This window comes from Marmota flaviventris, chromosome 13 (genome assembly GCF_047511675.1).
Source record: "Marmota flaviventris isolate mMarFla1 chromosome 13, mMarFla1.hap1, whole genome shotgun sequence".
Lineage (NCBI taxonomy): Eukaryota > Metazoa > Chordata > Mammalia > Rodentia > Sciuridae > Marmota > Marmota flaviventris.
This window is the reverse complement of record NC_092510.1, coordinates 97,172,702-97,184,988: the sequence shown is the minus strand read 5'-3', so window position 1 is coordinate 97,184,988 and position 12,287 is coordinate 97,172,702. Positions and strand designations below refer to the sequence as shown.

Below are 12,287 nucleotides of genomic sequence, written 5' to 3'. Positions count from 1 at the left end.
ACTTCTTGGTCATAAGATGTAGAAAAATATGGCAGGAGTTCAGAGCAGAGGCCTGCCTGGGTCCGAATCCCAGCCCCAGCTTATTTGCTGTGCAATCATGGGCAAATAACTGCGCCTCTGGGCCTCAGTTTCCTCATCTGCAATTGAGAATAATAAAGGGTTGTTTCATTAATTAAATGAGTTAATGGAAAATACTTAGAATAGTCCTGGCACATAGAAAGCCATGTGTAAGTGTGGATATTACTGTTGCTGTCATGAAAACATAATTACATCAATTTAAAAACATCTTTTGTTTTTTGCTCTTGTAGCTGGGGATCAAACCCAGGGCCTCACACATGTTAACCAAGCACTGTACCATTGAGCCACACCTCCAGCCCCCCATCAGTTAAAATTTTTCTGCAGGCTGGGGGTGTAGCTCAGCGGTAAAACCTATGCTTAGCATACACGAGGCCCTGGGTTCTATCCCCAGCATAAAAAAAAAAGAAAAAAGAAAAAAACACCTAAAAATGCAGTCAGAAATAAAATGAATTCCACTTCACATTTTTATATTAAAATAATGGTATTATAGAGACTGGCATCTTAGCACTTTAAAATAGTGAGATAAGAGGAATACTGCAAACTAAAAGGGGAATTCGAAACATATTTGGTTCTGGAGTGTCCCCCAAGGAGTGGAGGGTGGGTCTCCCATCCACTGGTTGGGGTTCCTTGGCTGTGATCTGCATGCGAAGCACATGCTCTACACTGAGCTGCACCTCCAGCTCTTAGGAGAGCAACTGCGAATGTCTCCTGTGGGCTGAAAGCAGAATCTCTGCACCAGGGTCAACTATAGAGGGAGAGGGGACAATGGGGGAGCAGTCACTAACTATACACACAGGGCTCACAGGCCAGGACACAGCAGGTAATTAATGGAAGTAATAAATCTTGATTGACTATTGAGAAGTTTGGGCTCATCCCAGTTTTTTTCTCTCCTTTGGGATTTGCTGGGACTAATTTCATTCATTCGTTTGATATATTTTCTGGCACATCCTGGGGGGCTTGACTCTACTCACAGGTAACCAAGAGAAACCAAACTGAGTGGGGAGAGTGGAGTGGAAGCTTTCACTGCTTAGCTGAGTGGCCCCAGCTGTGCAAGTCTGACTGGTCTGTGTGTCTCCCTGTCCCCGCCCAGGAGTTGGCAAAGTTGGAGCTGACCCTCCAGGCATCCAAGCAAAATGGCACCCGGCATCGGGAAGTGCTTCTGGTTCTCGTGGCGAACAAGAGCGTCTTGCTGCAGCTCCAGGCTCTGGGAATCCCACTCCACTTGGCCTACGTGAGTGCATCACCCCCAAACCCAGGCCAAGGCCCTGGCCAGGGTCTCCTGCCCCTACAGCCTTGTTTGACTCACCAGGGCCCTGCCAGGTGACTGATGGGCCCTGACAAAGAGACACCAGAGGATGGCAAGACCTGAGATCAAAGAACCCAGACCAAGAGTGGGAGTCAGGCTGATGTACAACCTGGCCAGCGGGGGTCCTCAGCGTGCCCATCTGTTCAGTGGAACAGTTCGGCCCAATGATATCCCATCAAATAACATTTTCATTGTCTTTGATAAAGTTAGAAGATATTTGAAAATGTTTAAGTACAGAGGAAAAGGGTCATGAGGAAACCTAACATTGTGTTAACAGTGGTTAGGAAAGGGACATGGGATCAGGAGAGACTCTGATTTTGTTCTTTATACTTTGCCGAATTTGGGAGAGTTGCCCTAATTGACAGGGCTCACGTTGGAGGAAAAAAAATTATGTTTTAAAAGCTCAACTCTTAAGTGTTAGACACATCCACGAAGAGAAAGGACCCACGGGCTTTGTCCCACTGCGGGGAGCCTGCGGCCGGTCAGCAGGGCCTCCTACACAGGGAGGGCCCTGGGAAGTGGCCCCAGATGTGAGCAGCTGTTCTTGCAGATGAGAAAGCAGAGGAGAGAGCAGAGCAGGCCAGGAGGCAGCAGAGAGGACAGGGGAGGCACAGAAAGAAACAGACACTGACGGGCGGCCAGCGGGGCGGGGGAGGGGACACCAGAGAGACTGGGGGGGCAGGACTGCAGGCAGAGGGCAGAAGTCGGAGATGGGCGGGCGGGCGGGCGAAAATCTGGATGCAGCGAAGCCAGCATGGAAGGCCCCTGGCGGGAGGGAGAAAGTCACGGCCAGCTCCCAGGGCCCAGGGCCAGGGCGGTGGGCAGGGAAGAGCTGGGCCACCCCAAGAGAGCCCGGAGGGAAACCGAGGCCGGTCGGGGCGGGACTTGCCGTGGCTCCTCCCCCTCCCTCTCCCGCTCTTCTGGGGTGGAGGCTGCGCCTGCAGGACCATGGTCCGTGCTGAAGGTGGCCGCAGCCTTAGCAGCGCCTTCCTCCTGGGGCTGAGTCCACCTGCGAGCCCGGGAGCCGTCCCGGGAGCTGGGCGGGCCTGAGTGTCAGACCTGGCGCCAGGCGACTGACACTGACAACATTGAGCCCTGGGTTCCCTGCTGTAGACCCATTTTACTGACGACCTTAGCCAGCCCCCATTTTTAAACCACCATCCAGTCCCAGTCTTTCCCACCAAGGGACCTGTGGTCCTCACCCATGGATCACTTTGCCCCTTAGTTAATTTCTGCAGAGAGGGTTGTGGGCTCTATTCTAGAGGGATCATTCTATGGTGTCTTACCTACTGTCACTGACAGGCAGTCCTCCTTAATATCTAACTTGAAGCCCTGCTGCTGCTGCTGCTTCAGCTCAAGGCCTTGGCCTTGGAGATGGAATACAAAGGAACTCTGAACCAGTGGCCCCAACAGCTTCCTCTGAATCCCCCCTAGTTTCCTTGCCCAGCCCACCAGCTCCTCCCCCAGGGCACTGGCAGGAAGATGGGGAGGTGTGGGAGCTTCCTAGATTCCCAGTCCTTCCAACCAGGGGACCCATCTCGCTCCTCTGTTCCTTATTAAATGACATCCTCTGGCTTCTTTTGCTTCCAATGACTTGATGCATATCTAGTTTCCAAATGATGAGGTCCCCCAAAGCAGGACCACCCCGTCTCCTTCATTTTTCATTTCTTCATCTATTCCTGTCCTCCCTTCCTTCCTGCCTTCCCGTGTTCAGGGAGCCGGGTGGCAGGGTGAAGCTGGTATGGCAGGTCCCCCGATGCTGAGCCCCGAGTCCAGCACCAACTCAGACAAATATTTCTTGGTGCCTCCTGCATGTGGAGCCCTGTGCAGGGATGGGCCAGAGTGTAGAGGACAGAAGGTAGCCAGATGTCATTTCATGTGGGTTCAATGGGTAGAACCCCAGCGGGGCCATGTTTGGACAGGTGGATGAAGAAGGATATGTGTCCTTACAGCCCCCAGGTGTGGAAGACAGACAGAGCAGATTGGCAGGGGTGGGGGAGCCCTTGGGGGCTCTGGGATGACTGCAGATCCACCAGCTTCCACACTTTCAGCCCTGGACTCTTCTCAACCAAAGGGCAGACTCCCCATATTATTCCCTAACTTCCTGCACAGGACAGAAAGGACTGAGCACTCTCTGTCTCCCCAGAACCCCAAACTGGTCTTCTGCCAAGAGCTCTGGGGAGCCAACCACACAGAGCTGCCATCCTTTACCGCCAAGAGCCAGATCCTTGACTGGGCGGCTACAAAGGGCCCCATCACCTCAGCTGCGGCGCTGGAGGACCCCAGCAGTGTCCTGCTGCGGCTGGGCCAAGGTCAGCTTCCCCTGCAGCCACTCTGGGCTCCATCCAGCTCTGGAGGAATCTGAGCACCTCTGATCCATTCCTCAGACTAAGGCGCTAAAGATCCCAAGTGGGATATGATTTGCCCTGGGCCACACACAGCAAGGCAGTGCCCTTTGGGGACAGCGATTCCTCCCTCACCAAGTATCAGACTGAACTATGTGAAATGACAGGTTTTCCTTTTTTTTTTTTAAAGCCCCCAATCCCCCAGCACTGTCACGTTGTTCATTGTGCATCTACTGTGTGCCAAGTTTGCTAGGCACTCGGATGCTCTGTGGGGACAGACTCCCCTCTCCTGGAGCTGCCACTCTGATGAGGGAGATGATGATAAACATGTAAAGAGATAAATTCTATGATATTAGGTTTTGGTAGGAGCTATAGGAAAGACGAGAGAGGAAGGATGCACGGGGTGGAGGCCAGGCTGTATCTCCAACCCGGGCCATGGACTCATTCCTTGTATTAACCCTGTATTGACAGATGAAGAAACAGAGGCCCGGGGACTTGCACAGGGTGGCTCAGAAGGTAAGTGGTGGCGTCGCGGTTTGGACCTGGGTCCTCCCAGGCCCCACCCTTGAGGCTCCATGCTGCCGGCCCATCTCTGCCTTTGGCGCTGGGTGAAGATGGAGCCCTGTGTAGTCAGGAGCCAGGTTGCCCCCGAGGGGACTGAGGTGCGTTTGTCTCTGCAGCCCTGAAGTCACCATCCTTCTGTTTGCTGGAAGCCGGCCGGGACATGGGCCGCACCCTCGAATGGCAGCCGCGGGCCCCAGCTCTGGTCCGGGGCTGCCGCCTGGAGGGCGTGGCCGGCCACAAGGAGGCGCACATCGTGCGGGTGCTGCCGGGTGCTGGAGCCGGGTAAGGGTGCCCACCCCGCGCCAGGCCCGCCCAGGCGCCCCTCGTGGGGCCCAGAGCCTACCCGACCCACCCAGTCCCATGTCCCCCACCGGGCCAGGGAAGAGCGCAGCCGCTGCCCCCTGGATGCCAAGGCCCAGTCCCAGCCCGCGGTCGCCGTCAGACCCCGCGTTCCCCGTGTTCCACCCGCGCTGACCTGTCAGTCTCACCGCAGGCCCCGGACCGTGACAGTGAAGGTGGAACTGAGCTGCACCTCCAGGGATCCCGACGCCATCCTCATCCTGCAGGGCCCACCCGACGTGTCCTGGCTCATCGACGCCAACCACAACATGCAGATCTGGGTAAGTCTCACCCGCCTTCTGGCCTCTGCCTTCAGGCCGCCTGCGGGCACCGCACCCCACGCTGGGCTTCAGGCAGATGGTTCTGCTCCCAGGGCTCTGCCTGTGTCCACCACCTGTCCTTCCTTCAGATCTTCACCCAGAGGTCACCTCCTCCTGGCAGCCCTCTAACCCGGAGCACAGGGTCCAGGGCTTCTGGGAGAGGTGAACCCTGAGCTGAGTTCAAGGACAATGGAGACAGTATTCAGGGGAAGGTGGCCAGGCAGAGCAACAGGGGAGCCAGGAAGAGCAGGACGGAGGCCTGGCATCACCCTGCCTAGCCTGCGGGTCCCTGGCCCGCCACCGGCCCGACTGCACCCTGACTCCCCGCTCTGCTCTCTCCTGGCCTGTAGACCACTGGCGAGTACTCCTTCAAGATCTTTCCAGAGAAGAACATCCGTGGCTTTGTGCTCCCAGATACACTCCAAGGCCTGCTGGGAGAGGCCCGGACGCTCAACGCCAGCATCGTGGCCTCCTTCGTGGAGCTCCCTCTGGCCAGCGCTGTCTCGCTGAGGGACCCCAGCTGTGGTGAGCCAGCCCCCTCTCCTGCCCCTCTCCCCTGCCGGCCTTGGGTCACTTGCCACGGCGTCCTGGAAGTTTGGCCAAGTTGCACCGACCTCTCTGGGCCTCATTGTCCTCATCTGCAGCATGGGGACAATGAATAGCTGGCCTCCCGAGAGCATAGTGCCAGTGCATCGTGAGTGGTCGGTTGCCGGGTTTCTGTTCTCACGACTCAAAGGCTCAGGGGTCACTCCAGGGGAACTGGGCTGACTGGGCTGCGCAAAATAACTGCACAAGAGACACAAAGACCTTTTTCTTCGGGGTCACTGTGACAGCTCCTCTGACCTTAAGGGTCCACAGGAAGAGAGAGAGAGAGAGCATGTGCTGACCCCTTTTATTGAGGAGAAGCTATTCAAATGAGGCAAGGGGTCAGGTTTCAGGGGGCTGAGTCTATCTTCAGGATGTCCACTGTCAGCAGGTGACTGACACCTGGGTAGGCCACACCCAAGGGCACAGTAAGAGAAGGGGACACACACAAGGCACTTCCATGGAAGGTTCTATCCCAAACAGGGCAAGGGGTTATATTACAAAGGAACAGTGAGCATAGCTCCACCCATGGGGCTGTAGGAAGGCACGCCCATCCACAAAGACACAGTCAGGTGAACCCTAGAAGAGCACCCTAGAAGAGCAGGGCTGTCTAGCAGCATGGGTGCCTGACACCACAGAGCCCAGCAGGGGAGTTAACTCAGTCACTTGCAAGGTTGGTTTCCCCCAGTCGGTGACTGCCTGCTTTGCCCACCACCTGCTGCCCCCCAGGCGGTGGACTACAGACCTCACCTGCACCGGTCCCAACCACCCCTCCCAAGGAGAGCTGCAGCCCAGAGCTACTCATGTCCCTGATCCAGCCCAAGTGCGCCCATGACGTCATGACTCTGATACTGAAGAAAGATCTGGTGGAGGTAAGAGAATCCAGCCCGCCCGCCCTCTAACAGCTAGTTCCTCCCTGGCCTCAGAATCTTGGGGCCCCACCCAGGCAGGGGGGGGACAAGTCACCTCTCTCTACAAGCCTGTATTCCCACTTTAAAATGTGATTGGTAATGGTACCTACCTCATGGCGAGAATTCAGTGAGGCCAAACTCGGAAAACAGTCAGGAGTGGCACAGAGATCTCAGCAAATAACACCAGGGGGTCATTAATCCCACAGTTGGCTGAGCTGGGAGGTCACTTAACATAATAACACTTAGCAGGCACAATGTGGTCTCTGCCATACTGACAAAGGAATATTTACAATAAAAATAATGCATGTGCCAGGTGCAGTGGCCACACCTGTAATCCCAGCAGCTCTGGAAGCTGAGGCAGAAGGGTCGTGAGTTCAAAGTCAGCCTCAGCTAAATTTCGAGGCCCTAAGCAACTCAGTGAGACCCTAAATAAAATACGAAAAAGGGCTGGGGAATGTGGCTCAACGGTTCAGTGCCCCTGAGTTCAATTGCTGATACAAAATAATAATAATAATAATAATAATAATGCACATGGCTCAGTGGTAGAGTGCTTGCCAGGATACATGAGGCCCTAGGTTCAATCCCCCAAACAAAAGCAAAACAAAAAAAGCTTTAAAACTGAACAAGGGGCTGGGGATATAGCTCAGTTGGTAGAGTGCTTGCCTTGCATGCACAAGGCCCTGTCTTCAATCCCCAGCACCACACAAACAAACAAAAAAATAAACAAAACTTAGAAAAGAAGAAAATCTTGATCTTATCTCCTAAAGACAGTGACTGTTGACATTTCGGTTGGGTTGCTGTCTGGTGTGATTTCTCTGTGTTTCTTTCATGAGTGTAATCATAATCGATACTTTTTTCTCCTATTCACTTAACCTACTTTTGAAACTTTGACACCTGTGCCTAATCATATTATTACCAAGCATATATTATTTTATTATATGGACATGCCATAATGAATTCCTCCTCCTTTGTTAAACATTTGTTTCCAATTCTATATTATAAATATGCAGAAAATGTCATTTTGCATAGAACTTCTCTTTTTTCTTTTGTTTAGGTACCAGGGATTGAACCCAGGGGTGCCTACCACTGGGCTACATCCCCGGCTCTTTTTAACTTTTTAAATTTGAGACAGGGTCTCACTAAGTTGCTCAGCTGACCTCAAACTTGTAATCCTCCTGACTCAGCCTCCCAAGATGCTAGGATTACAGGCCTGCACCACAGTGCCTTGTTTATTGTTTTTTGTTTTTTAAGGATAGATTTCCACATGGGTGGGATTTCTGGATCAAAGTCTGTGAAGTGTTTTTTTTTGTTGTTGTTGTTGTTTTGGTTTTTTTTTAGTTGTATATGGACTCAATGCCTTTATTTGTTTTTATATGGTGCTAGGATGGAACCCAGTGCCTCACACTTGTGAGGCAAGTGCTCTATCACTGAGCTACAGCCCCAGCCCAAAATCTATGAAGTTTTGATACATGTTGCCAACTGGCTTTGCCAAAGAGGTTTTGAATTTTCACTGCTGGTTTATGAGAGTACTTTGACCACATCTCTCTCTCTCTAGACTGTAATTAAAAACAAAAACAAAGAAGACCTTTGCCAGTGTGGGAGGTGGAACATGGTGTTCCATCTCTTTTTAAATTTATAATTCTTTGGTTAGAAGTGAGAGGGGGCGTAGCTCTGTCTCTTTATTTCTGGGTACTGGCGTTTGAACCCAGGGGCACTTTACCACTGAGTCACATCCTCAGTCCTTTTTATTTTTTATTTTGAGACAGGGTCTCACTAAGTTGCTGAGGATCTTGTTAAATTGCCCAGGCTGCCTTGAACTTGATCTTCCTTCCATCAGGCTCCCTAGTCACTGGGATCTCGGGCATACAGCCCCGAGCCCAGATGTCTCCACCCTTTCTTCTGATTTGTAAATATTCTTTATATTTTGGCTAGTGGGGCTTTTTATTCTGTTTTGCTTTCAATACTAGGGATGGAACTCGGGGTCTGATGTACTCAGCACGCGCTCCACCACTCAGCTACACCCCCAGCCCCCATTGCGGTGCTATTTAACTTTTTGGACATTTTTTAAAAATTGGGCAGGGACAGTGGCACACTCCTGTAATCCTAGCCACTTAGGAGGCTGAGGTAGGAGGATCTCAAGTTCAAGATGAGTCTGGACAACTTAATGAGACCCTGTCTCAAAATAAAATCAAAAGCTGGGGATATAGCTCAGTGGTAGAGCATGAGTTAGTTAGCATGCACGAGCCCTTAGTTTCAATCCCTAATCTCTCTCTCTCTCTCTCTCTCTCTCTCTCTCTCTCTCTCACACACACACACACACACACACACATATGCACATTTTCTTTAAGGCCATAGAGGTGAAACACCTGTGGAAGGGTCTAAACAGATTCATCCTAAACCCAGAGCCCACTGCCTTCTCATTGACTTGGGAATGTGGCCCATGAAGGTTTGATTTCAGGCCCATGTGATGCTGGAACTTCCCTGAGAGCCATCTCACCTGGAAGGCTAAGGTGGCCCCAGGGAGCTGGGACTCAGAAGCAATCAGAGGCAGTCCTTGAGGAGTGGATGTAGGTTTGTGGGTTAGCTGGACTCAGATGCCCACTCAACTCTGAGACTCTGAGAATCTCTGATCCTACGAGGGTGACAGAAATTCTAGGGTTTGATACTTCCTAGATGGGTTGGCAAACTCTGGCCTGTTGACTGTGTAAACAAGGTTTTATTGCTGGGGATGTGGCTCAAGCGGTAGCACGCTCGCCTGGCATGCGTGCGGCCTGGGTTCGATCCTCAGCACCACATACAAACAAAGATGTTGTGTCCGCCGAAAACTAAAAAAAAAAATAAATAAATATTAAAAAAAAAACAAGGTTTTATTGGAACACAGACACAGTCATTTACAGCTACTTTCAGGCTATGATAACAAAGCTGGGTGATTAAAAAAAAGCTGGGAGATTACGACAAAGACCATATGGCCCCCCCTGAGATATTTACTGTCAGGTCCTTTATAGGAAAAGTTTGCACACCCCAGATCTGAAGGTGCATTCTGCCGCTAGGGTCTGCATGCCCCGGGGTGTGAGCGATGATTATACGTGGACCTCTAATGAACGGTTTTAGTTTTAACAGTTCTTTATTTTAATACTTACATTAAAAGAAGAATATTAATGAAGGAAATCAGACTCTTGAAGTCACAGATATTATTGCTTAGTACAAGGTGGAGTCCAAAAAGAAAGAAGTTCAAGAAAAGTTTTGTCTTAAATGGTTCAGGATGATGAGGTCGCACAAAGGGGAGAGGAGCAGAGGGGCTGGGGTTTGGGACTGCTGAGCCATGAGCAGTCCTTGGTGCTGGGAGTAAGGGTCCGGCCCCAGGGAGCCTGGGCCTCCTAACAGTGCCACCCTCCCTGGCCCAGGCTCTCAGGTGCACCATCACAGGCCTGACCTTCTGGGACCCCAGCTGCAAGGCTGAGGACAGCGCGGATCAGCTCGTCTTGCGCAGCACCTACTCCAGCTGTGGCATGGAGGTGACCACACACGTGATCAGCAATGAGGTAGGGCTGGGCCAGAAAGGTGTCCCTGCAACTGTCCCCCAGTGCTCCAGGCTGAGGGGTGTTTGGGGGAGCAAGGTCTGGCACTCGGTGGCACAGGTGCGGTTTGGCCACCTCCATAAGATGGGTGTGTTGGGTGGGAGACCCTCTGGGGTCCTTTCTGGTTCTAAACAGCTCCTTGCTCTGTCTCTGCAGGTGGTGGTCAATTTCCTATCTGGCCTATCACCACTTCGGGTAAGATGGATGGTCACTATGCTGCCACCTGGTCGAGGGTCTGGTGCTGGGGCTGGGGCCATGATCTTGTCAACCCAGGGGTTTCCAGTGTGCCTCAGTCTCCCCTTCTGTACACGGGAGATGCTGTGTGGGTTATGCCATCAGCCTCTCAGGTCGGAGGGTCCTAGCACGCCCTGGCTGTGTGACAGTGGGCAGATCATTCAACTTAAGGAGACCCTGTCTCAAAACATAAAAAGGGCTGGGGATGGGGCTCAGTGGTAGAGTGGCCCTGGGTTCAGCCCCCAGTATGAAAGAAGCTGGTTAAGGAGGCAACAAGAGGACTCTGCCAGACCACCCCTCCTTCCTGGTGGTGCCACCCACCTGACCAAGTCTCCCTCCTGTGCTCCCACAGAAAAAGGTGCAGTGCATCAACACTGATGGCCTCTCCTTCCGGCTGGGCCTCTACCTCAGCCCACACTTCCTCCAGGCCTCCAGCACCATCGAGCTGGGGCAGCAGGGCTTTGTGCAGGTATTAGGTGGGCCCAGTTACTCCCCAAGTCCTCGGGATTCCTAGGACTTCCGTGCCTTTCTTTCCAACATTGCTACAGAAAAGACCAGAATTAAACTTCCAGAGGAGGGAGCTGGCCTGAGGGCTCGGGAGGGACAGATAGGGATGGTATTGTTCTCAGTCACTGATTGGATGTCACCCTTCTGTTTGCTCCAGGCAGACCCTGTCTGTCCTACTGTGAGGATTCAGGGGTGGGAACTCTGCCTTCTGGCTATTTCCAAAGAACAGAGGTGGAGGGTCAAGAAGAGCTGCCCACACCCTTCCCCCCCCCTCTCCATGCAGGTGGGCATGTCCCCATTGATCCCTGAGGTCGTGCTTCAGCTCGACAGCTGCCACCTAGACTTGGGGCCTGAGGCAGACACCGTGGAACTCATCCAGGGCCGGGCAGCCAAGGGCAGCTGTGTGAGCATGCTGTCCCCCAGCCCTGAGGGTGACCTACGCTTCAGCTTTCTCCTCCGTGTCTACATGGTGCCCACACCCACAGCTGGCACCCTCAGTTGCACTGTGGCCCTGCGTCCCAGGACCTGGTCCCAGGTGAGTGGAGCCTGGTCCAGGCCCGGCTTCAACAGTGGCTTCCAGCTCTGGCAGGGATGTGGCTGTCCAGGGGGATGTGGGACCAGCTGGTGAGGGGCAGAGCCAGAGTCATGCTTGTGGTCTGACAGCCGGGCTCTGGGGGCATTTGCTGCCACCTACAGCCTTCTGGTGGGATCGCTTTGTCTTGGGCAGAATCTGCAGCTCCAGCTTCCATCTATCCATTTTCCTTCTGTCCGCAGGTCCATTCATCAATAATCCCACTGTCCCACCCAGACACCTGTCCTTCCCCCAGCAATCTACCCACCCATGTGGTATGATCACCAAAGTGATCCCAATGGACGGGGCCCTAGGAAAGGAGGACACAAAATCCTCACTTTCTGCCTTTGCTGGTGCCGACGCTTCATGGTCCAGTGAATCTTTGCTCTCAGGCACTCAGTGCTGGACACGTTTTCAGGGTCACCCCAGCTCTTTACGTGGAAAGTTCCTCACTATCAAAAACTGCCCTGGTTGTATGAGGCTGGGGGGCCTTTGGGGCTGCACCTAAGTGGGCCTTTGCCTCTGGCCAGCAAGCCTGGGCCTCCGAGCTGCTCATTGCCTGGCTCATCGAGGTGTGTGCAAGGGTAATGGGCGCCCCACAGTGCCCACAGGCGTCAGGGGCTGCAGGGACTCATAGGAAAGTCCCTGGCAGGACTGTGGCTTGATGCCATCCCCCAGCAGATCCCCAGGCTCGCCCGCCAGCTCCCAGCTGGACAATAGTGGAGGCAGGACTCACAGTCAGGGCTTTAGGCTGGGCTGTGACAGCCAGGGGCGCAGAGCCAGGGAGAGAAGGACGCTGCCTCCCAGAGCTTGCGCCACACTTCTCTCTCCCCTCCCCCTCAGGAAGTCCACAAGACTGTCTCCATGCGCCTGAGCATCGTCAGCCCTGGCCCGCCTGGTGAGTTCCCCTGGGTCTCTCTGAGGTTTGCTCGGTTAGCTGAGTGGGAAT

The 12,287-nt window shown here is 53.3% G+C and overlaps 1 protein-coding gene across 1 annotated transcript in view; it reads left to right on the top strand.

Moving 5' to 3' along the window:
• Positions 1-12,287, top strand: part of Eng (endoglin) — a 31,204-nt gene that overhangs the window by 16,972 nt on the left and 1,945 nt on the right. The window contains exons 3-14 of the mRNA XM_027937274.2: positions 1,169-1,309; positions 3,531-3,696; positions 4,201-4,245; positions 4,410-4,575; positions 4,787-4,913; positions 5,303-5,477; positions 6,267-6,409; positions 9,853-9,990; positions 10,183-10,221; positions 10,613-10,729; positions 11,051-11,302; positions 12,182-12,236. Coding sequence (XP_027793075.2) covers positions 1,169-1,309; positions 3,531-3,696; positions 4,201-4,245; positions 4,410-4,575; positions 4,787-4,913; positions 5,303-5,477; positions 6,267-6,409; positions 9,853-9,990; positions 10,183-10,221; positions 10,613-10,729; positions 11,051-11,302; positions 12,182-12,236 — 1,564 coding nt within the window. The remainder of the gene's footprint in view (positions 1-1,168; positions 1,310-3,530; positions 3,697-4,200; positions 4,246-4,409; positions 4,576-4,786; positions 4,914-5,302; positions 5,478-6,266; positions 6,410-9,852; positions 9,991-10,182; positions 10,222-10,612; positions 10,730-11,050; positions 11,303-12,181; positions 12,237-12,287) is intronic.